This window comes from Vitis vinifera, chromosome 5, assembly GCF_030704535.1.
Source record: "Vitis vinifera cultivar Pinot Noir 40024 chromosome 5, ASM3070453v1".
NCBI classification, from domain to species: Eukaryota; Viridiplantae; Streptophyta; class Magnoliopsida; order Vitales; family Vitaceae; genus Vitis; species Vitis vinifera.
In genome coordinates, this window is record NC_081809.1 from 16,410,777 (window position 1) to 16,436,964 (window position 26,188).

General features: G+C 38.7%; 1 protein-coding gene across 2 annotated transcripts in view; it reads left to right on the forward strand.

Annotated features, from left to right (window-relative positions):
• LOC100243413 (DNA repair protein RAD50) overlaps positions 1-26,188 on the forward strand; it is a 79,019-nt gene that overhangs the window by 4,231 nt on the left and 48,600 nt on the right. The window contains exons 4-8 of one of the 2 annotated variants that reach the window (XM_002266629.5): positions 2,557-2,732; positions 3,258-3,372; positions 21,129-21,357; positions 21,579-21,757; positions 21,857-22,027. In XM_002266629.5, the coding sequence (XP_002266665.4) occupies positions 2,557-2,732; positions 3,258-3,372; positions 21,129-21,357; positions 21,579-21,757; positions 21,857-22,027 (870 nt within the window). Of the gene's footprint in view, positions 1-2,556; positions 2,733-3,257; positions 3,373-21,128; positions 21,440-21,578; positions 21,758-21,856; positions 22,028-26,188 lie in introns of those variants that run through there. The other variant, XM_059736992.1, reaches the window with a different exon arrangement.

Consider the following 26,188-nt stretch of genomic DNA (forward strand, 5'->3'; position numbering starts at 1 on the left):
ATGATTTTCAGTAGCAGCTTTATTGTATAGGTCTCCTATATATAGTTTTTCCTTACAATTCCCTGTATAGAAGACAAAATATACAGGTCCATGTAACATAAATTTCCAAAACTACCCAAGAATAGCTTGTGTGTGTGTGTGTGTGTATGCAAAAATGCGAAAAAGAAGTATTAGTGACTGCTGACAGCACCATAGCTAAAAATCAAACTTCTCTGTCCAAGAGTTCCTTCACATCGCCATATTCCTTGTACTGCACTTGATACAGTCCTTAGAACCATAACCCTGGCATGACATAATTTAACTAAACAAAGCATGTAATACAGAATGCAAGATTCATACAACATCTTGCAGCATATAAGAAATCTACATAAGAAAGTTCAAGACTAAGTTATAACACAAATAGAAATAAATACTAGTTCGTGCACTAAGTAATTAAACTAAGTATTATGCTAAAGCCTTGACACTTAGCTTAGGTAGCAATGTGTTAGGATGAGGGATAGGTGAGGTTCCAGGTTTGACTCAATCTTAAAAAAAGGAAAAAAAATGACCTATCAAAGAAAAAAAATCCTAAGTTATATGCCACAATAGCTTTATGTGTCCTCTATAAATCTTTATTTATCCTAAAAAATCTTAGCATTCGTCTCTTGCCAATGGTCCAAATAATAGCTAGTTATATGCCATAAAATCTGACCTTTTAAATGAACTCAATTACCATTAAAGGAAATAACTATCATAACTATCATCTCTATTACATTTCTTGGGGGTGAACCAATCAATTTGAGCAAATGTAAACAACTCATACTAGAGTACTAAAGCTAGTAGATAGTGAAAAAAAGTGGTGAATTGTTCTCCATTAGTCAAACACATAACATAACAACTAGGATAAAGGAATTTGAAAGGCCTCCTCTTTTGAAGTATGTCATTGGTATTAATTTTATTATTAGCCACAAGTTATTCGAAGGCCTTAATATCAGGAGAGGCTTTTGAATCTCAAATGAAATTGGCTAGAAAGGAATGAATTAAATTAAGAGAAGTAGGCAAGACTCCAAAAAAGGAACTGACTGAGAAAATGCTCAGGAGATCAAAGACCAAACTCTTGCATTTGGAAAGTGGGTGAAAAATAGACATGGAGTAGTGAGGATATGAAACATGCTAGTTTCTAGAATTCTTGATTAGAAAAGTTGTTGTCGAGATTGAAATTCCATGAAGTAAGAGAAAAAGCCTAAGATAGGAAGAAAGGAAAACAAGAATCTTTAGTTCTTATGACCCTAAAGATATTTGGAAATTGAAAATGGAGAGGTTGCTCATCCTACATTGTATCTTCCAAAAAATGGATTTTTGAGCCATCCCCTAAAAAGAAATGAACAAAATGAGTAAAATCAGGTAAAACAAGTGTAATAACCTTCCAAGGGCATCAATGTGACCTCTTGACAACCATGATGGCATCCATCTATTAGGGGGTGACTCATGCATATTTAAAATAACCCTATGCCACAAAGCGCTATTTTTTCTTGGGAATTTTCACAACCACTCCTATAGTTGGGCTCTATTCCATAAGGAATTCCTCCCTAGACCTAGATGAAAAAGACAATGAATTAAAAAAAAAGAGAGATTGGAATCTTGAATGTTGTCAAAAAATAACTTGGAATGTGAGACAGAATATAGATTGCATTAGACCAATTCTACCTCCAAAAGATAGATAAGGTTTAGGCTTTGTGTCAACCCCCTTGAGGAGACCCAAGTGCAAAATGGGTCATTGTGAGACTTTGCACTTTAAGAAGGCTAATTCACTTATAAAAGGCCATGAGTAAAATTGATGCCTAGCAAAATACTCCTATCAAGATTAATGTTAAGGCCTCGAATATGACAAAAAATTTGGAGAATAAGCTTGAGATATTGCAAGTCTTCTGCTTTAGCTCTTGAGCAAAAAAAAAATGGCATCACCAACTAACTGTAAATGAGTCACCTTGATTCTGTCCGACCCACCACAAAGCCCTCTAAAATACCACATTTTTTTTGGTCTTAGCTGCAATCTACTCAAAACATTATCCACAATGGTGAAAAATAGGGCAAGAGTGAAAAATCTTTTCTTAATCTCCTTGATGCCTTCACCCAACCTTAGCCACTTCCATACTAAAAAAACCTAAATAGACTGACGATAAACACCCACCAAACCCATAATCTCCATCTCTGATTGAAACTTTTTCTTTCTAAGCCATGGTTTTTAAAGCCTTGATCTACATAATCATGAGCACAAAATCCTGACACTAATGACTTATCAAAAAAAATAATCCTGACACTAATGTGCTAGCCTGAGCTAAGATTGGAGGTTGGGGTTCCTATATGTACTCAGTGTTTATGATTATTGCTTTACTCATTTGATCTATTTGAATATTTATCATTTATTTTGAAAGTGGGGACGATCCTTTTTTTGGATATTTTAATTTCAAAAAATAATAGTGGGTTTGCATCTTGTAACTGGTTTTTTAATGTAATAATGTCTTGTTTTGTGTAATTCTAATGCCTAGGTTTTGACTTCATGTTGTTGGGCTGCAGAAAGTTTGCCTTAGCTATAGATGTGCTGACATGGATCGAGAAATACCTGCTTTAATGGGGGTTTCAAAGGCTGTCCTTGAAAATGTTATATTTGTGCACCAAGATGATGCCAACTGGCCACTGCAAGATCCTTCAACATTAAAAAAGAAGTTTGATGATATCTTCTCTGCTACCCGGTATGCTTCCATATTTTCTGAGCATTTATTTTAACAGACAAATTCTTTTGGTTCAGATAATGTATACCCTTAATTGCATTCATAAGTATGCCTTCTTCCCCTCTATGGAGTTATAAACTTCGTGTTGTTAAGATTTAGGTAACATGGCCCTGTTGACTTCTTAACATGATTGCCACTGTTATGAATTCATATTTTCTTGAACATGCAGTAATATAGTTGTTCTTTCACAATTTTTGTTAATATTCATTATTCCTAAAATTTGATATTGCAGAGCATATTTTTGCATGGGCAAGTGCCTCTACAATACTCATTTATATATCATGGAAGGGCTTTTTATGAAATCTTTTGAGTGCCTTGTCAAAAATTACATGGTGCACCCAAAAAGCTTCTAGAATAATCTCCATATGATTTTGGTTCTTGTGCTGCAACTTTTGTCATAAAGCGCTGCTTTAGCATTTTTTTAAGACAAATTCTGTTAATAATTTGAGGTTTTTGTTCAGATATAATCATGTTCTTCCAAACCAGGTACACTAAGGCGTTGGAGGTCATTAAAAAGCTTCACAAAGATCAGGCTCAAGAAATAAAGACATATAAGCTGAAGTTAGAGAATCTTCAAATCCTGAAAGATGCAGCATATAAGGTTTTTTTCTATGCTTTTTTGACCAAAATATATATTTTTTTTAATAACACTTAAATATCTTATTCTCGTATTATATTTCTCATAATCTCAATTTAATTTATATTTTAAGTTTATAAGATGAGTAAAACTTCAAAAAAAGTCTACATGGCAATTGTGAATATTGTAGTTTCATTTGTTTATTTTCTTTGATAGCCTGATAATATTTAGTTCTATGCAAGGGTTTAAATGCTTGGGCATTGTTTAGTTTTATAGAGTGGCTGTTTGTCTAGCTAGGGGAAAGGTTTTTGGTCTTTCTTTTTGCCTAGTTTTTTGGGCATTGTTTGTATACTTTGTGTACTTTTCGTCACTTCTAGGCGTTTCTAATACAAGCTCATATTTACCTATCAAAAAAAAAGAAGGGGTTAAATGCTTCTTGTTGTAAGGGAATGTCATGGAGTGTATATTACTTATTCTTTAATGTAGAAATATTCTCTCTGCCAGCTATTCTTTAATCATCACGTGGTTGATATTAATTGGAGACTGGCGTTGATGTTCCACTTCCTTTGGAGATTGTGAAACTCATTGTGAAAGGAGACTTGGGTTTTTTTGAGTTGGCCTATTGTGGGGAGTAGAGGGACATGACATTGTGGTCATTGGAGGAGGTGGATCGATGTAGGACAGCGGAGGCATTCTTTTGAGACAGAAAAATATGGGAACAAGGAAATTTAGATGAGAACTAGGTATTAACTTCAGAAACATAGAATATCATGATATGACAACTTAAAAAATATAGCACAAAAATTAGGTATTAACTTCAGAATGTAGCTTATCTCTCTAATGGTGCTGGTGTCTCCCAGAGGGAGATGCTGGTTTGGTGTTGAATCGATTTTTTTTGAGATTTTGATTAAGGAGGTCAAAAGAAAGTTAGTTGGGAAGATCTGTGAGAGAGGTCAAGACTTTTCATCTTGGATTAGGTTTGGAGGCAAGGGCTTGGCTTTGTTGTTGGAAGGAGTGGAGGCTTGTTGTGCCATTAGGGATGGAAAATCCTTCAGACTGGATTGGATGGAGGATGGAAGAAGTTATAAGCTGGTGTTGTGGAACAACAGAGCTGGACAGTTTTTGCTTTGTACTGCAACTTCAGTGTAGGCAAAGAGGTTCACTTTAGTTTTCCCAGAAGGAAAAGGTTTTCTTGGGGGCTGGAAGATTTTTTCCGCTAAGCTGAGGAGTGTTGGGTTCTTTCCTGTTCGCAAAAGTGTGGAGGAGCCTGGTGCAGTTTCTGAGCAGTTAAAGGGTTCCAGTTTTCTCAGGGTTGGGAAAGAGGGTTCCTTTGTAGAGGTGGTTTCCAAGTCAGAATAGAGCAGAGTAATGAGGTGTGGATTTAGGTTGAGAAGGAGATTGTTGACAAGAATTTAGAAGCTCTGAATCATAGTCTTGTGGGCAGTTTGGGGGGCCCCTGATGTTTTGCCTCCGAACCTGGCAGTCTTGAGAAAGTGGGCCTTGGTCAAATGGCACCTTAAGGGGAACCTTTGGCTGGCTTTGTTAGTGGGAAACCTTATCCTCTTTGAGTTTGAATTTGGCAGGGAAGCTGAGAAAGTGCTCCACTCGGGTACGTTCTTCTTTGATGAAAAAAGGCTTTTTTTGGATTGGTGGAATCCCTCTATCGGATGCTTCATGGAGGAGTCTTGCATTCAAGAAGTATTGGTAAGGTTGTGGGTCTCCCTTTGCATCTTTGGGGAATTGACTTGTTTAAAAGGTTAGGGGATGCTTGTGGGGGTTTGTATTTGTTGATGAGGACACAAGAAGGCGGCGAAGGTTGCATTGGGCAAGAGTCCTAGTGAAATTTAGAGGGTGGAAGGTGCCTAGCTTTGTGCAGGTGGTGGTGGGGGGCTCTTGCTATGTGGTTCAGCTATGGTGGGACTTTCCACCATGGAGGAGTGAGGTGGTGTCTTCTGTGGAGTTCAGAGAGAGGCAGTTTGGAGTAGCAGGTGGGGAAAGTTCATGTGTGACAGTGAAAGTGGGAGTTAGGGCTTCTGAAAGGGTTGGTAGCCACACGTCGATTGAAGGCACATTGAAGTTCTAGAAAAGGAGAGGGAGGACCAGATTGTGGTACTGGTTGCATGCAGGTACATTTTGGCTGGTCTCCAGGCGAGCTGGACCTATCCTTGAAGGCTCTGTTGGTGGGCTTGTTGAGGTTGAAACTGAGGGTGTCGGCCCAAGTGGTTATCGGGCCATGCTTGGTTCTATATAGGAAGTGGAACCTTTTACGAGTAGCCTAGTGAAGGCCCAAGGGACTGTGGAGCTGGCCCTGGGCTCTTCTAAAGACTTGAGTTTTAATGGGCCCGCTCTTTCAAATCCCATGCCACCAATTTCTTCCTTTTTAGAGAAAACTAGTAGGAGACCTTGCTCTGTTCTCTCTTGCAGAGCGATGCTCAACTTAGATCCTTACGCTTCAAAGTGTCTCCTTTTTGATAGGAGAACAAAGTTGGTTGCAGATGAAGCTCTCATCATTGAAGCCAACATTTTCCAAGGAATGGATCCTAGGGTTTATTCTGTGGGGGGAGGGTGTTCTTCTTCTTCTTTTCCTTTTTTGGTGGCGGAGCCCTAAGATGGATGATTGTTGGATCTCATGGGGAATGAAAAGAAGGGTCCTTCAGGTCACTAGTTGGTGGGACGGAGGTCAAAAAAGCATTGGAGGCCCATAGATGGTCGGAGGGGGAGGAGCTTAGCTCCATGATTATACCTAGTAAGTTTGCTGACTTCAGTAGTTTTTTGGGGTTGCCAATGGTGGGGTTTGAAAAGGAGATCACTGCTTTTTTGAGGAAAATGGAGTCAAGAAAAGGATGTGGGTTAATGTCTCAAGGGGAAGTAGGAAATCTTTGTCTTTTCATTTGGAGAGGGAAATCCGAAAGCTTGAATGTTCGGTGAATTACAATTGCTCTCCTCCCTTAGTGAAGGGAAAAAGGGGAAGCAATGGGGGTTCAATTCTCTCACTTTGAGGTCATGGTCTTCTTCTTCAATTTGGATGGTGGTTTGCGGTTTCAGAAAGGCTTTATGTCACGGACTTAGTCGTTCACTAAGCTCGTGCGGCACTTAGGCAAGTCAAGACGCTTGATCTTGCTAAGTCAGCCTTGATCCCTAATGCTTAGCTTGCTCGGCTAAGACACTCGCGACTTGAAAGCTTACGAAGCTTAGTAGGCAACTCCTTAAAGAATGGAAGATCTTTATTACTCGAAGAAGCTTTTACAAGTGCTTGGAAGCTCACTTGCTTGGTTAGGAAGTGATTTGGGTGGTGCCTTGGCCAAATGAGGCCCTCACCTATTTATAGGCACCAATGGAACTCTCTAGAACCTTGGAGGGTTCCTTACAATTCATGAATATTCTAGAATGTCCTACACTATTCTAGAATATTCAAGAGACTTCTAGATTTCTCTAGAAAGCTTTGGACCCTTCTCATGCCTTCTACCATAGTGTAGAGTTGTGTGGGCTTCTCTAGGCATTTCTAGAACCTTCCACACTCTTCCCACTAGTGGCTAAGTGTGGATGTCTCCAAGGGTCTCTAGAAGCTTCTCACCTCCTATATAAGCCATGGGGAGGGTCATTTGAAGCATCTTGTGACACTCTCCCCCACCTAAGCCATCGACGTCCTCGTCGTTGCCTCTTTTTGAAACCTCTCGATGTGTTTCCAGAACCTTCTCAAGGCATCCGCATGTTCCCGGCTTACCTGCCTCTTAGGTAGTCCTTTCCATTGGACTAGATACTCTGTCACAGGAGGGACCCCTTGTCTCCTGGTGACCCGTTCAGCCAGGATATTCTTCACCTCCTTCTCTCGTGAGGCTTCAGAAGGATGCAGACCCGTGCGCTTTCGACGCTTAGAGTGCTGCTTCCTCTTACCCATTGAGTTCACCTTTCCCTCGGTGACCTCTTCCATGTGTGTGCGAGCTACCTCAGCTTGCTCCCCTTTTTCCTCCTTTACTTGCACCCCTGCTAGTAAGGAGGTCTTAGGCGTGCTAGGCTTCGGGTTGAATTGGAGGGCACCTAGTAGCTGCATTGAGCCCATATGTGCTTCGTCCTCCTGCTCCCTCTCTTCGATCATGGCACTAAGCGCCTTCCTCTTTGGACAATCCCGTGCCCAATGTGGACCGTCACACAGGAAGCATTTGATTTTAGGCGTAAACTCCTTCCTTTCCGCCTTACCCCTTCCTTCTCGGACGTTAGACGTCTTGCCTGATCCCTTTTTAGGAGCATTGTGGTCCCTTGGAACCTCGTCTCCCCCACCCATGGCGTGGCTATCCTCCAAAGACTCAATCTTGGAGGAGTCTCCCCTCTTATAATCTGTTAAGGATTCTGCTATTGCCATAGCAGTGGCTAAGTCTTGTACGCCTCGGCGCCTTAATTCCTGCTCGGCCCACCCTTGCAGGTTATCCATGAAGTTAAATAGCAACTCCTCCTGAGTCATGTTAGGAATCTCAAGCATGAGCGAAGAGAATTCCTTGACATAGTCGCGTATTGAGCCTGTGTGCTTAAGACGCCGCATGTTTTTCCTAGCCAGGTAAGCCACGTCCTCGGGATAGAACTGCCTCTTGATCTCCCTCTTGAAGTCCTCCCACATCTCTATGGTGCAAATGCCTTTCTCCATATCGGCAAACCTTCGACGCCACCATAGAGTAGCTGTGTCAGTAAGGTAGAGAGTGGCAGTTCTTACCTTAGTCGCCTCATCCGTCAATGCGATAGCTTCGAAGTATCGCTCCATATGCCATAAGAAGTTATCCAACTCCTTGGCATCCCGCTTGCCACTAAACCTGTGTGGCTTCGGCACCTCCACCCTAGATGCCTCCTGTGTGGCCATGACCCGTGCCGACACAGCAGCCTTGTAGATGGCCAACTCCTGCCTAACTTCCTGGTCTCGGGACTCCATTCGAGTGGCCAAGGCCTCTATCCTTGACTCCATGCTAGCAAGCATGCTCAAGACCTTTCCTTGGAAGGACACAAACTCCTCGTGCGACACTGGCTGAACTTGTGAGACTAGCACCCTCTCACGAAGGTCTTGGATCTGCTCCCTTAGATCCTCTAAGCCCTTCTCCATGCCTTGCTCGATCAAGTCCAACCCCTCCCGATTGTCCGCCATGGCTAGCTCCACCTTGGCTAACCTTGCCTCCATGTTGGCAACGGCATCACGAGATTTATCCTTCCTGCCCCTGCCCCGTGCAGTAGGCTCGGTCTCCCTCCCACGGGTTTGCTCACTAGTCTCCTCCATGTTGGAACCCGACATGCTTCCTTTGCTATGCCCACCTCGTAACCGCGCTCTGATACCACTTGTCACGGACTTAGTCGTTCACTAAGCTCGTGCGGCACTTAGGCAAGTCAAGACGCTTGATCTTGCTAAGTCAGCCTTGATCCCTAATGCTTAGCTTGCTCGGCTAAGACACTCGCGACTTGAAAGCTTACGAAGCTTAGTAGGCAACTCCTTAAAGAATGGAAGATCTTTATTACTCGAAGAAGCTTTTACAAGTGCTTGGAAGCTCACTTGCTTGGTTAGGAAGTGATTTGGGTGGTGCATTGGCCAAATGAGGCCCTCACCTATTTATAGGCACCAATGGAACTCTCTAGAACCTTGGAGGGTTCCTTACAATTCATGAATATTCTAGAATGTCCTACACTATTCTAGAATATTCAAGAGACTTCTAGATTTCTCTAGAAAGCTTTGGACCCTTCTCATGCCTTCTACCATAGTGTAGAGTTGTGTGGACTTCTCTAGGCATTTCTAGAACCTTCCACACTCTTCCCACTAGTGGCTAATTGTGGATGTCTCCAAGGGTCTCTAGAAGCTTCTCACCTCCTATATAAGCCATGGGGAGGGTCATTTGAAACATCTTGTGACATTTAGGTGGCTTCTTATCCTTCTTAGGGTTTAACCAGTTTTCTAGCAGGTTGGGTTGGGTTGTTGTATACGTGGTTTGTATTAGCTTTACCCTTTTTTCTCTTGCTAGGCTTTAGGCCTTTTTGTATACTCCATGTGTACTTGGCTATGCCTTTTGCTAGTGCTCTTTAATATATTTTCCTATTTACCTATCAAAAAAAAAAAGAAAAAAAAGAGAGAAGGAAAATAGATGAGAAAAGAATAGCAATTTGATGAGAAAATAGTAGATTTTTGAGAAAAAGAGAAAGCAGTGTAATAATTTTGAATAATAATAATAATAATTGTTCTTCCTTTCATGTATTCGACCCTATTTATAAGCAACTCAAGAAGCTTAAAAACATATTATTGACTTTGGGATTTTTGAGAATTTCTCTCTTGTATTATTTCAATAGAATTACACCAAATATATATAAATTGTAAGAGATCAAAAATGGAAAAAAGGAAGGAGCTTGTTTCTTGCCTAGGATATCTCTATTTACAAAAAAGAATTAGTCAACTAAACTAATAAGGAAAAACTAAATTCAAAAATATTTCCTAGTTGGAAAGTCTTCATACAAGCTATACATATTTTCCAACACTTCCCCTCAAGCTGGTGAATAAATGTTCTTCATCCCCAACTTGGTTGTGATGTTAAAGAATAAACGTGTTGTAAGTCTCTTAGTCAATATATCAACCAATTGGTTTTTTGTGGAAATGTAAGGGATGCAAACTAGCCCACTATCCAATTTTTCTTTGATGAAATTCGGTCATACTGAACTGGATTGTGAGCTATGCTAATGGTTGACTTGTTATTACAGTAAAGTCTCATTGGTCCCTCCCACCTAACCCTAAGGTCAGTGAGTATGATTTTTATCCAAAGAAGTTCACATATTCCATGTGCCATGGATCAAAATTCTGCTTCTGCACTTGATCTTGCTACCACTGATTGCTTTTTACTCCTCCAAGTTACCAAGTTACCTCCTAAGAAAGTGTAATAACCAAAGGTTGATCTTCGATTTGTAATTGATCAATCCTAATCGACATCTGTATATGCTTCAAGTCTGATTCCTTATGCCTTTTGAAATTAAATGCTTTTGCCTTGTGTTGATTTTCAATAATGAAGAATTCTGAATATCGATTCTATATGTATCTCCTTGGGATTATGCATGAATTGACTCACCACACTCATTGCATAAGCTATGTCTAGTCTAGGATGTGATAAGTAGATCAATTTCCCCACTAGTCACTGATATTTCTCTCGATCTATTGACACATGTTCTTTATCTCCATCAAGTTTGTGATTTGGCTCAATCGAGGTGTTTGCTGGTCTACCTCTCAACATTTCTGTTTCTTTGAGAAGATTAAGTGTATACTTCTGCAGTGAAATAACTTTTACTTCCTTTGAATGAGCAACCTTGATTCCTAGGAGATATTTTAACCTTCTAAGATCCTTAATTTTAAACTCATTTGCAAGTTTCTTTTTTAGTTTCTCCATTTCCTCCAAATCATCTCCTGTTACCATGATGTCATCAACATATGCTATGAGAGCTATTATCCTTCCTTTCTCTGAATGTTTAATGAAGAGAGTGTGATCCCCTTGGCTTTGACTATAACTCATGTTTTTCATTGCTTTAGCAAATCTCCTAAACCAAGCCTCTCCCAAACTAGGCCCTAGGCAATTGTTTGAGGCAGTAAAGAGCTTTGTTCAGTCTGCAAACTTCATTTCTCATAGAGCTTTCCATAAATTCTGGTGGTAGTTCCATATAAACCTCTTCCTCTAAATCTCTTTGCAGTCCTATAGATAGGAGAATAACTTAAGCTCTCAACTTTCAACCACTCTTGATTCCTACCTGTTGAAAGAGAGAGAGGGAAAACCTTAACTCTCATTCATATAATTAACTTTTTCCAATAGAGAAATATATATACAAGGCTAGGTTGAACTAACTACCATATATGTGACCTATATTAAGAAAGGAAAGAAAGATTGTACACTATAAATACATTATATTCCACACTCCCCCTCAAGCTGGAGCATATATGTCATATGCACTAAGCTTGTTACAAATGTATTTAATCCTAGGACCTCTGAGAGATTTAGTGAAGATGTCTGCTAGTTGATCATTTGAATTAACAAAACTTGTAGCAACACACCCTGATGCGATCTTCTCTCTAATGAAGTGACAGTCAACTTCAATATGCTTGGTCCTTTCATGAAAGACAGGATTGGATGCAATATGTAATGCGGCTTGATTGTCACAAACTAGCTTTATCTGTTCATCTTTTCCAAATCTCAATTCCTGAAGGAGTTGCCTCAACCATATGAGTTCACATGTTGCCAAAGCCATAGCTCGATACTCAGCTTCGGCGCTTGATATAGCCACTACATCTTGTTTCTTACTCTTCTAGGATATTAAGTTACCTCCAATAAAAACACAATACACTGAGGTGGAACGCCTATCTGAGGGTGAACCAGCCCAGTCTGCATCTGTGTAACCAACAATTTGGGTTTGACCCTTGTCTTCATACAACATACCTTGGCCTGGTGTTCCTTTAATATATCGAAGAATGCGGATCACAGAATCCCAATGGTTGTCACATGGTGACTGTAGAAATTGACTAACCACACTCACAAGAAAAGAGATGTCTGGCTGAGTGATGGTGATGTAGTTCAGTTTGCCTACAAGTTGTCAATATCTCCTAGGATCTCTTAGAGGCTCCTCCTGTCCTGGTACAAATTTGACATTTGGATCCACAGGAGTGTCAACAGGTTTACATTCTAACATACCTGTTTCTTCCAAGATGTCTAAGGCATACTTCTTTTGTGACATAACTACACCTGAACTGGATTGAGCTATTTCAAGTCCCAGAAAGTACTTGAGTTTGCCCAAGTCTTTGTTTTGAAAGTGGTTGAAAAGGTGTTGCTTTAGTCTTTGGATACCCTCCTGATCACTGCCTGTAATGACAATGTCATCCACATAAACTACCAAATAGATGCACTGGCTCGAAGAGTTATGATGATAGAAAATTGAATGATCTGCTTCACTCTAAAGCATTCCAAACTCTAGAACAATTGAACTAAAACGCCCAAACCATGCCCGAGGAAACTGTTTCAAGCCATATAGAGAGTGGCGTAACTTGTACACTAAACCAGACTCCTTTTGGGCAACAAAACCAGGTGGTTGCTCCATATACACTTCCTCGAGAAGTTCACCAAGAAGGAAAACATTCTTAATATCCAATTGATAAAGAGGTCAATGACACATAGTTGCCATGGAGAGAAATAAGCGAACAGAAGCAATCTTGGCAACAGGAGAGAAGGTGTCACCATAGTCACAACCATAAATCTGAGTATAACCTTTAGCAACCAAGCGGGCCTTAAGGCGATCAACCTGACCATTAGGACCAATTTTAACAGTGTAGACCCAACGACATCCAACTGTAGATTTACCAGAAGGTAAAGAAACAAGATCCCATGTGCCATTGGAGTGCAGAGTAGCCATTTCATCAACCATTGCCTGTCGCCACCCAGGATGAGAAAGTGCCTCACTAGTGCTCTTAGGAAGAGAAACAGAGGATAAAGTAGAGACAAAGGTAGAATAGGATGAAGATAATCGATGGTAGCTCAAAAAATTATAAATAGGATGAGGATTATGAGTAGATCGATTATCTTTCCGAAGAGCAATAGGCAAATGGTCAGCAGTTGATAGGGCTGGGGTAGGAGAAATCGGTGGGACAAGATGTGAGTCATCAGGTACCTCAGCTGAAGAGAGAGGAGGAGCAACAACACAATGTCGACGATGATAAACCTGAAGAGGACGAGAGAGCGCATCTGAAGGGGGGGATATATAGGGAAGTGACAATACTTCAGAAATGGGAAGAGATTCAGAGGATGAGAAAAATGGAGAGTCCTCAAAGAATGTGACATCAGCGGAGAGAAAATAACGATGAGTGTCAGGGGAATAACAACGATAGCCCTTCTGAAGTCGAGAGTATCCCAAGAAGATGCATTTCGTAGCCTTGGCGGAGAGCTTGTCCTGCCCATGTGTGAGAGTATGAACAAAACAAGTACAACCAAAGATACGAGGAGGAAGGAAATAAAGAGGTTGGGTAGGAAAAAGGAGGGAATGAGGGATTTGGTCATGTAATATAGATGATGGCATACGATTAATCAAGTAACAGGCTGTAAGAACAACATCCCCCCAAAAACGAAAAGGAACATGACTATGGAGAAGGAGGGTACGAGCTGTCTCAACAAGATGTTGATTTTTACGTTCAACAACCCCATTTTGTTGAGGAGTATGAACACAAGATGACTGATGGAGGATCCCATGTTGGGACATAAAAGAAGTAAAGGGTGTAGAAAAATATTTCCGAGCATTTTCACTACGTAACACTTGAATAGAAACATTGAATTGTGTTTGGATTTCAGTATAAAATTTTTGGAAAATAGAGAATAACTTAGCTCGATTTTTCATTAAAAATAACCAAGTACATCTTGAATAGTCATCAATGAAAGTGACAAAATACCGAAATCCTAAAGTAGACGCGGTTCGACACGGACCCCAAACATCATTGTGGACAAGTTCAAAAGGAGACTTTGCTTGATTATTCAAACGCTTTGGGAACGAGACACGAGTATGTTTCCCAAGCTGACATGACTCACACACAAGCGATGACAAAGTGGAAAAACGAGGGACCATCTTCTGGAGCTTGGAGAGACTAGGATGACCTAGACGACTGTGAATGAGAATAAGAGCATCGGTGGAAATGCAAGCTGAAGGAGATGAAGGTGATGTGAGGTGATAGAGGCCTTGAGACTCACGCCCTATGCCAATCGTCTTCCCCGTACTCCGGTCCTGCAAGATCACAAATTTATCAGAAAAAGTGATAGAATAGTTAAGAGTACAAGTTATTTTGCTGATGGAAATAAGATTAAAAGGACACTCAGGGGCATAAAGGACAGAATGGAGAGGTAGGGAAGGGAGAGGATGAGCCAAACCAATACCTTTAGCCATAGTTTGGGAACCATTAGCTAAAGTAACAGTAGGTAAGGCAACGATCTCGAGTGTGACCAAGCTTATTACAATAGGTGCACTGAGGATGTTGTCCTCGACCCCGATTGCCACTACATCCTCCTCGAGAGTTAGTCTGAGAGGCTAACATAGATGAATCTGAAAGACCATCAGTTGACAAGGTCTGAGTAGAGGAGAGGTGTAAGAGACGAGCGAACACATCATCCAATGATGGTACTGATGGACTAGCAAGAATTTGATCTCGGATAGACTCAAGATCTGGACAGAGGCCAATGAGGGTTAACACCATAAAGAACTTGTCAGTCTGTATTTGTTGAGCTTCAGCACCATTAGTGAAGGGCATCAAAGTTAAGAACTCCTCCTTAAGAGACGCAATTCGGCCAATATAAGTAGACAGATCCATGTCCTACAGTCTCACATGAACAATATTAGAAACCACCTTATAAAATCGTTGAATATCATTCGTGTATAATCCTTTAGCTTGAGTCCAAAATTTAAAGCAGGTTTTGTAGGCATGAAGATGATGTAAAATTTTGGGATCAATAGATTGCCATAATACGCTACATAATTGTGCATCGATTTTCTTCCATTGAACTTTGTCAACATCGGGTATAGCAACCTCAGGTGTAACAAGATGATGCTCATAACCTTGTCCCATAGACTAGAGTTCCACGGACGCTGATTAGGAGAGATAATTCTCATTACCAATCAATTTTTCCGATGTGATAGTAGGAGATCCAGAGACGACGGATGTAAAAATAGGATTTTTAGTCGCCATATCCACTTCACTTGAGAGTGAATCACGTTTGGATCGAAGAGAGCCCTAAAGGGAGGTCGGATCATAGCTGTGGAAGAAGAACCTGGTATGTCGAGACCCAAACAAAGGAGAAAAGTGACTGGAGATGAAGAAGAGGCCTTCCCAAGGCACACACAAGTCTCGGCCAAGGAAGGGAGCTGCTGTCAGAGGTTGAAAGAAGACCCGCAGAGGTTGAAATGCCAAAAAAATGGAGAAGCAGGGTTTGGAGAGGACTGACGGAGGCTTAGAAGTGCAAGACGGCAAAGGACGAGCCTGTTGGTAAAAGCTCAGCACCAGAAAGTGGGCTACGCGCCCTCATGCGCCAACGCGTGGGATTCAGGCTGTCGGAGAAAAACGGCGCGTGGATCGGTTTTTGGCTCCAGTGCTTTGAGAAAAGTTGCAGATCTCCTTTTTGCACTCCTGATGATGTGGTCGGTGTTGGAAAATATCGGCAAAAAAAAAAAAATAGTCGCCAAAAAAGTCTCCGGAAAATATCGCCAAAAAAATGTTGACGGTGATGAGAGTTTTCTTACCACGATATGGCTGACCGGAAGCTTTGGGAGATGGAAAAGGTGACCGGAATGAAATACGGTCACTGGACGGATTCCCGGAATTAATTATACGGGTAAACCAGAAAGAATAAAGTTTTCTCGCTTGGCTCTGATACCATGTTGAAAGAGAGAGAGAAAACCTTAATTCTCATTCATATAATTAACTTCTTACAATAGAGAAATATATATACAAGGCTAGGTTGAACTAACTACCATATATGTAACCTATATTAAGAAAGGAAAGAAAGATTATACACTATAAATACATTATATTCAACACTACCCTTAAGTGAGGTATTGAAGAATCTAATGATCCTAAATTCAAATCCTTGTCCTCAAGTATATTACCATCTTCCCTTTTAATAACTTCAGTGATTTCTTTTTCCTTTTACCATTCACAATCTTATGAAATAATTTTTAGTTAAGATCATTCTCCTTGACCCATTTCAACCTAGACTTTTTTCAATAGCTTATTAGTCCTCAAAATTTCACCTAGTTCTACTTTCCTACCTATCTTAAGAGACCTAGCATCATTTTTCAAAAGTCTTAACCCTTTAGTGGCATCGATATTTCTATGGCCTTGAGAATAGTGGATTTTCCTTGGTCAAACTCACAAATTTCTCTTTGTTCCATGACTTTCATAAAAGCTTTGATATGCTTGAACTTTTCTATAAATTTGTGCTCTTCCCTCCCTAAGTTGTACAAAACTCAGGCCATTTGCTACTAACATGCAAAGGTTCTCCCTTCTCTCACAATTGAAAGTAACAATTAGTGAGGAGGATTTGAAGATAGACTCACATGCTTATAGAGATTTTGCATCCCACATCATAGTAACTTAATAGAACTTCTAATTCTTTCCTAAAACTATTAAACCGTCCACTTACTAGAAAATATAAACTTTTGGATAACAATATATATATATATATATATATATATATATATATATATATTTATTTATTTATTTATTTATTTTCTTAGAAAATGTTAACTTTTAGAAAAAGAAACATTTTTTTTTTAATAGAAAAAAGAATCTTTCTAAAAGACCTAAATTAGCAAAATTTTCCTTTTGTTTCTTTATTATATTTTCAAGGACTTAGATGGTGTTTAACAAAATTGGAAATTAAGTACTAAAAACATCAGTATTAATTATAGGTGCTGAAAATTGTAAGTGTTAAATTAATAATAGTGAAACGTATTTGTCCTTGTTCTGTATGCCAAGGTTGGTTGGGTGGAGGTTGGAGCAAATTCAAAGAGACTTTCTTTGGGGAGGAAGGGCCCTTGAGAGGAGACCTTACTTGGTTAGTTGGTCTGCTGTTTGTTTACACAAAAGTAAGGGTGGTTTAGGGGTTAGGAACCTCTCATTGCTCAATAAAGCTCTTCTATGCAAATGGAATTGACACTTTGCTAAGAAGACGGAGGCTTATTGGAGGCAAGTTAGCAACGGAAAATACAGGGAGGAAAAAGGAGGATGGTGCACCTGGGAGGTGAGGGAAGTGTATGGGGTAGGGGTTATGGAAAGTCATCAGGAAGGAGGGGGATGTGTTAAGTTGCAGAGTTGCCTTTTTAGTGGGGGGTGGTAGGAGGGTAAGGCTTTGGAAGGACAAGTGGTGTGGTGTTGAGCCTTTGTGCATATGTTTTCCCTTTTTATTTGTTGTAGCTTCCTCCAAGGAGGCGTTGGTGGAGGAGGTTTGGAGTCATTCTCCTGAGGGAGGGTGTTGGGCTCCTCGCTCTTCTGGGCATTTCAATGATTAAAAGATGGAGAGCTCGAAGCGCTTCCTTCTGAGATTGCATAGGAGGAGGGTGTCCAGGGACAAGGAGGATGAGATTTTGTGGATTGAGTCTAAGAATGAGGCTTTCTCTGTTAAATCTTTTTATAGGGTGTTGGAGCTAGGAAGACGGAGCGTTTTCCCACCAAGTGTGATTTGGAATTCATGGGTGTCACCGAGGGTGGTCTTTTTTGCTTGGAAGAAGGTTCTAACTCTGGATTACATTTAGAGGAGAGAGTGATCTTTGGCAAATAGATGCTTTCTTTGCCTTAAGGAGGAAGAATCTGTGGATCATATTCTCCTTCATCGTGCTAGAACAAGAGTTTTATGGTGTCTTCTGTTCTTTCTTTTTGGTGTGGCGTGGGTGCTCTCCTCATCGGTTAGAGAGGCTTTGTTAGGATGACATGGTTCTTTTGTGGGAAAGAAAAGGAAGCAAACATGGTGGGTTGCTCCTTTATGCCTTTTTTGGATTTTTGGAAGGAAAGAAATAGTAGGGCTTTTGATAATGAGGGGCAGTCAATTCAAGGGTTGAAATCCTCCTTTGCTTGTAATCTTTGGGCTCGGTGCAAGATGCACATAGTTCCCTTACGCCTCATTCCTTTGTAGATTTTGTGGGGTGTTAGGGTTTGAGCTAAGGGGGTTGTTGTTGATGACTCTCTTTGTTTTTTGTGTTGCTTTGAGGTATTTCTTTGTATACTTCCTTTGTACTTTGGAATGCCTTTTCCGTCATTACTTTTTATAAATTGATTTTGATTACCTATAAAAAAAAAGTAGTGAAACGTATTTGGTATCATTTTATGTTTAAATGCGGAATTTAATTTGATTGTTTGATTATAAAAATAACTTGTCTAAAAATAATTGTTTTTTTGTGTTTTAACAAATTCTAACTTATACTGGTGATATGCATATTTTAAATATTCTTTTCAAATGGTTTATGTATAATATGGTTGACATAAAGTATTATATGAATTGTTCCCTAGAAATAATTAAAACAAATAGATGGTTAAATAAAACTTGTACATAATTGAAATAACAAACAAAATAGTTCAAACTCAATTACCAAATAATTCATTTATAATTTGCTTATGCAAATTGAGTGTGTAAGTGTAATTAGATCGTGTTTCAACTCCTCTACATCAATGGATGCCAAATTTTCATTCTTAATTATAGGTGCTGAAAATTATAATTGTTAAATTAATAATAGTGAAAAGTATTTGGTATCATTTAATGTTTAAATGCTGAATTTGATTTGATTGTGTGATAATAAAAATAACATGTCTAAAAACGCTAGGATTTTTGAGGATAAGGGGAGATCGAAAAGGATGTTATGAGATTTACTTCATTTCTCTTCCTTTCTATGGGCCTCTTGTACTACTGCTTTTAGAGGAGTTCCTCTTAGTGTTTTACAACTCAATTGGATTGCGGTTTGTGATTCAAAAGTTTGAGATAGTTGGGGTTTATCTTTGTATATAGTTTTCTATAAATGGGTGTATTCTCCTTTGATCAATTTCTATATTTTGTGGGACGGACCTCTCATCCTTCTCTTGTATCTTTACTTCTATTAATACATATTTCTTCGTTTCTAATAAAAAAAAAATGTGTCTAAAAATAATATATATATATATATATATATATATATATATATATATATATATATATATATATATATATATATTCTTAGTTTTCTATAATTGTTTTTTTTTTTGTTTACAAATTTTAACTTATATCGGAGATATGCATGTTTTAAATATTCTTTTCAAATAGTTTATGTATAATATGGTTGACATAAAGTATTATATGGATTGGTCCCTAGAAATAATGAAAACAAGTAGATGGTTAAATAAAACTTGTAAATAATTGAAATAACAAAAAAAAATAGTTCAAACTCAAATACTAAATAATTCATTTATAATTTGCTTATGCAAATTGAGCATGTAAGTGTAATTAGATTGTGTTTTAACTCCTCTAAATCTATGGATGCCAAATTTTCATTACTCTTGTGAGTTCAAAATCATCATTATCAAATTTCTCGAAAAATGCATTATTGTTCTTCAAGGATCATCATGTACACAAGTAATAAGAATGTTCTTTTGCACTAAAAAATTAGGTCGTACACTAGTTTCCAAGATTGAAATTCATGACTTTGAACACTAAAAGTTCATTCAATCGCATTCCTCAATTTAGCATGTGTATAATTAAACATAGTTTTATTATCCGCTATTGGAAGTTTAAGCGTCTTGCCCTTGTTTTCCTTTTTCGAATGCAAACTCTACTTGATCGTTCCTGGTTGCTTTTAGGCGCCTTTTGCTTGCCTTTCAAGCTCAATTACAACTAGAATGTGTATTTAATTGCATTGTTTATTTATCTTGTCCTAAATTCAAACTCGAAATCTACTGACCGGGAATATACAATATTTGAGCAATCTTTCGTTGATAAATCATGGCATTTTTGTTCTTGACTCCAACCAGCACCTTTACTACAGCCACAACATTTTGCTTGGCACTCTATTCACAACTTTGTACAGTTGCATCCCAACACTAGAGCTAGAGTTCGGGTCAATTACTTGAAAAGCAAAGCTAACTTGGAGAAGCTTCTATTTAAAATTTCTTCATATTTGAGTGTTTATGTTATGAATCTCAATGTAAGAATATATATTCTTAAAAAATGAGTCTAGTATATATGCTCATTCAGGTTGAACTGTTCACCCATCATTTTCATCTCTATATGTGCATCTCCCATGCTGTTTTATTGTACTAGGGCCCAAACACACATAAAGTCAGGGATATTTGCTCACTCTAAGTGAACTGTTCACCCATCATTTTTGTCTGCATGTGTGTCTCCATGCTAAATTATTTTACTATGACTCAACCACACACATGCATACAGAACTTCACAGCTCTTCAAAAATAGATTGAAGTAATAAACATAGAAGTTCATTTAGCTAATATGTATTGGGTTCCACCAAGGAGTATTGGAGATATGATGATTATATCGTTTAGAGGCTTGGGGAATTCAATTAGAGGCAAGATTCTTGGGCATATCACATGCATCACTGTGTGGTGGGTTGTGCGGCAAGAGAGAAATGCTATAATTTTTGAGGAAAAGTGCAAAATGGAAGGCATGTTATGGGATCTTATTCATTTCAACTCCTCTTTTTGGGCTTCCTATACTGTCCCTTTTAGAGGAATTCCACTTAATGTTATTCTACTTAGTTGGCTTTCAGTTTGTAATTCTTGAGAGAGTTTGATTTTGGTTTTGGAGATATTTTGTACATGCTTTTATCAATACTTCTCCTCATACAATGGAGTATAACCTTACTTTGATCAGGTTTTGTACTTTGTGGGAGGGACCTCTCATCCTTCTCTTCAACTTTACTATTATCAATATATATTTTCTTTCTGATAAAAAAAAAAAACCACCAAAGTTCATTTATTATAAAATTTTCAGTATGATTATTTTGCTGCTCTTGTTAGCTTTCCTCTTCTGATCATCCTTGGTATTTTGGAAGGATGTTGCATCTAAAATCAATATTAATAAACAGTTAGTTTCTGATAAAAAAAATTAAAAAAAAGTTGGTCTATTTAGGAGAAGGTTTTCTTAGGATCCATTACCATATCCCACTCCAACCTGTTGCCACTTGATCCTGGCCCCAGGGGCTATTTTGATGTTTATTTTCTGATGAAAATTTGCTTTAGGATTGTGATTTTAATTAATATGAGGTTTTTTTTCTTACAGCTTCGAGAAAGCATTGAACAAGATCAAGAGAAAACAGAGTCATTAAAAATTCAAATGCAGGAATTGGAAAATAACATCCAAAATGTGGATGCCAAGATACAGCATACTGAAGCAACTTTAAAAGACTTGCGGAAGCTACAAGACCAGATATCAACTAAAACTGCTGAAAGAAGCACCTTGTTTAAGGAGCAGCAGAAACAATATGCAGCTCTTGCTGAGGAGAATGAAGGTCTGTCAATTGTATAGCAGAAGCAGGAGAGACTCTCTGTTATTGTGTTTCATTTTTCTGCTCAATCCCTTTTACTCTAGTGGTATAAATTATCTTTCTTTACTCTCTTCTCTGTGTCACTATGTAAGTTCTGCTTTACAGGCTTATGTGACCAGTTTGTGCAAATGTTTTATGCTTTTAACAGTTTTTTCTTACTTCCTATTCTTTGGCGAATTGGTCAGACACTGATGAAGAATTAAACGAATGGAAAACCAAGTTTGAAGAGAGAATTGCACTCTTAGAATCTAAAATCAGCAAGTTAGAGAGGGAAATGGATGACACAGAGACAAAAGGTTCTTTCCTTAAGCAGACAATCAATGACTATATCTGGGAGATAAGCAAACTTCAAACTGAAGCTGAAGTAATATCAATGAATCTGTATATATTTTTTATATTAGTAAAAGTAGTCCAGTTAGTGTGGAAATGATTACTAATTTGCTCTCTCTCTCTGGGGTTTTAGGTTCATTCCTCCTTGAAGAATGAAAGAGATTCAACTATTCAAAAACTTTTTGCAAGGAATAATTTAGGGTCTCTTCCCAGTGTCCCCTTCAGCAATGAAATTGCTTTGAACTTCACAAACCGAATAAAAACAAGGTTAATGGATCTTGAGAAGGACCTGCAAGATAAAAAGGTGGTTTCTTTTGTTGCATGATTACGCTTACAAGCATATACCTGTATCCATAACATCCTGATCTTAAATTAGAACTAAGGAAAGGAAGTCTTCTTATAGAAACCTAAAATTTCCCAGTTCATGAATTTATGCAATCTCATATTTAATTTTGATCCTTCTTATGCTTTGAATAGTTCATGTAATCATAATTTTTCCTTTTTTTTTTCCTCTTTGGGGGTATCCTGAATATTCTAAGGAGTATCAGGTTGCACTCTATTTTGTGCTTTCAGTTATTTTATTTTTATAAAAAATATAATTACTGTATTAACAATTGTTGTTTCAGTAGTGGATCCATCATTTTCATTGTAGTTCTCATTTTAATTTTCTTTCATATTTAATTTTCATTTATAGTAGCATCCGGTCATATTGTGAAGAAACTAAGAATTATTTTAAAGTTCATTCAAAACTATATCTTTTTACATAAGCGTATCCCTATTTAACAAATACACAGAGAGCAATTAAAAAGGAAAAAAATACAAATATGGAACACAAATTATCCACAATTAGGGTCTCAATCTTTCCCTATTATCCTACCAATCATCATTTAAAATTATAACGGATTTCAACACTCCCCCTCAAGTTGGATCATAGATATTAATCATGTCCAACTTGCCAATAAAGTCTTCAAAGGTTGATTTCTGTAACCCCTTGGTGAAAATATCGGCCAATTGTTCCCTTGTAGGGATATAAGTCATGCAAATAATCCCTTTCTCAATTTTTTCCTTTATAAAGTGTCTGTCCACTTCCATATGTTTGGTTTTGTCGTGCTGAACAAGATTATGAGAAATACTAATGACAGCTTTGTTGTCACAATAGAGTTTAATGAGGAGCTCTGTTGTAATGTGTAGTTCTTCCAACAGTTTCTGCAACCATAGTCCTTCACACATACCTTGTGCAACTGCTTTGAATTTAGCTTCGGCATTGCTTCTGGCTACTACACTCTGCTTCTTACTTCTCCATGTTACTAAATTCTCCCAGACATAGGTACAGTAACCTATAGTAGACTTTCTGTCATCTGCTGATCCCGCCCAATCTGCGTCTGTATAGATCTCTACTTTCTTACTATCACTCTTTTTAAAGAATAGTCCTCTCCCTGGAGAACCCTTTAGGTATCTGAGGATCTTATACACTACTTCTAGATGACTTTCCTTTGGTGAGTGCATGTACTGGCTAACCACGCTTACGGCAAAAGCAATGTTAGGTCTAGTATGAGAAAGGTAGATCAGTCTACCTACTAGTCGCTGATATTTCTCTCTATCCACGGGCTTTCCGTCACTTTCCATTTCGTTTTTTTGCCTTGAGAGGGGTATCACTTGGCTTGCATCCCAGCATGCCAGTCTCAGTCAACAAGTCAAGTACATACTTTCTTTGGGAAATACTAATTCCCTTCCTTGATCTGGCGACCTCCATTCCTAGGAAATACCGCATTTGACCCAAATCTTTCACCTCCAATTATGTGGCTAAGACCTTCTTCAACCTTTTCACTTCTCCTATGTCATCTCCAGTGAGAATGATGTCATCGACATACACGATTAGAATGGTCATCCTTCCATCATTGGACTGTTTGAAGAACATAGTATGATCCGACTGTCCCTATTGGTATCCTTGGTTTTTAATCACCTTTGGAAATCTATCAAACCATGCTCTGGGTGATTGTTTGAGACCATAAAGAGTTTTCTTCAATTTGCATACCCTGGTTTCTTCTCCTTTCTTACAGAACCCTGGTGGTAACATCATAAACACTTCTTCTTCTAGTTCACCATTCAGAAAGGCATTCTTGATATCAAACTGACGGAGTGGCCAGTCGAGGTTTGCTACCAAGGATAAAAGAACTCGTATAGTGTTCAGCTTTGCTACTGGTGCAAATGTCTCAGTATAGTCGATGCCATAGGTCTGAGTGAACCCCTTTGCAACTAGGCGGGCTTTGTATCGTTCTACTGTGCCATCCACCTTATATTTCATTGTGAATATCCATTTATAGCCCACTGGTTTCTTCCCCCTTGGCAAATTCATCACTTCCCAAGTCTCATTTTTTCCAATGCCCTTATTTCTTCCATCACAACCTTTTCCATTTTGGAATTTTGAAGGCTTCTTGAATGTTTTTAGGAATCTGGATTCTGTCAAGGTTAGTTGTAAAAGCACGACACTTCGCAGAAAGAGAGTTATAAGACACAAATTTCGAGCTAGGATGGAGAGTACATGAACGAGGTTGTTTCCTAAAAGCAATGGGTAAGTCATCTGTTACCTGATCAGAATTGGAGCCATACCCCTGAGGGGTTGGAACTATCATCGGTTCTGACTCTTTTAGTGCTTCAGAGATGATTGTCTCATTGAACTTCGATTTTGGCCTCCTTGAGTAGACAAGTGTTGTCTTATTTGTCTGTAATTCCGTATCTCCCCTTGAGTTTAAGTGTCCTTCTGTATTAGGTGAAGGGGTAGATATAAGGCACGAAGTGGATTCAAACATAGCAACATTAAGATAGTCAAAGGTTAAGGAAGGTCTAATTTCACTCATGGACTCCCCCTGAAGCGAGTAGTAGGGAGTATGCTCAAAAAATGTGACATCTACGCTAACATATAGCTTCTGAGAAATTGGGTCATAACATTTGTAGCCTTTTTGTGTGGAAGAGTAGCCAAGAAAGACACATTTAAGTGCTCTGGGATCAAATTTGTTCCGCTTAGGTCCGTGAGTGTGGGCAAACACAGTGAACCCAAAGACACGAAGTGGAAGATGTGCATCAAGTCTCGAATGAGGGAAAAACTCTTGGAATTTCTGGAGGGGTGTGACAAAGGATAGGACCCGACCAGACATTCGGTTAATAAGATATATGGCTGTCAAAATGGAGTCACCCCAAAAATGTGAGGGCATGTGAGATGTAAACAACAAAGCACGAGCAATTTCAAGAATATGTCTATTTTTCCTTTCTGTAACCCCGTTTTGCTGAGGGGTGTCAACACAAGAACTTTGATGTATAATACCATTTTCTTGTAGGTAAGTGCTCAAGGAGTGATTGAAATATTCAGTACCATTATCAATACAAAGAATTTGAATTTTGGTGTGAAACTGTGTTTGTATCATAAAGTGAAAGTTCATGAAGATTGATCAAACCTCGGTTTTATCAGTCAACAAATATACCCAACACAGGCGAGTATGATCATCAATAAAAGTAATAAACCATTTTTAATGGGTCCCATTAGGGGTACGTGAGGGACCCCATAGATCACTGTGAATCAGAGTAAATGGTATGGATGGTTTATACTTAGATTTAGGAAAAGACGCCTGATGATGTTTGGCAAGTTCACACACTTCACACTGAAAATTCAATAAAGTTTTATTTGAACATAGTGAGGGAAATAAATGTTTTAAATACTGAAATTCACTGTCCTTAGGATAAGAGGTAGAATTACAAATAGTAGGAGAACTCTATCCAAGCACCTTGGTTTTGTCAAAGTAATATAGACCCTCACGTTCCTTAGCACTGCCAATCGTCTTCCCCGATGATAGGTCTTGAAAAACACAATGAGATGGTAGGAATTTAGCTGAGCAATTAGACCTTTTGGTTAACTGGCTAATAGACAGCAAATTGCAAGACAAATTAGGTACATGTAGGACAGGGTTGAGAGTAATCGACTCAGAAATATGAATACTCCCTTTGCCAGCAACTGGTGATAAAGTGCCATTTGCAATTTTTACTTTTAAATTACCGGCACAGGGAGAATATGTAGAAAATAAATGATGAGCATCAGTCATATGATCAGATGCACCAGAGTCAATAATCTAGGGAGTAGTTTGAGACATGGTGCTAAGGGCTGTCAAAAAGGTACCTTTTTTTGCCAAAGAACTAGATGATAAAGTGGTAGAAGACTGACCAGAGGCTTGGAAATTAGAAAAAAGCTCATATAATTTCGCAAGCTGGTTGGAATTAAACCCCACACTAGAAGTTGACTGACAAATTTCTGTGGGAGTTTTGTTTGCCTGGGTTTCGATGGAGGCCTGATGACTATGGGCTTTATTGGGCTGTCTGGGCTTCCAATCTGCGGGCTTGCCATGTAAAGCCCAACAAGTGTCTTTAGTGTGGCCCAACTTCTTACAATGCTCACAATAAGTCCTCTTGGACTATC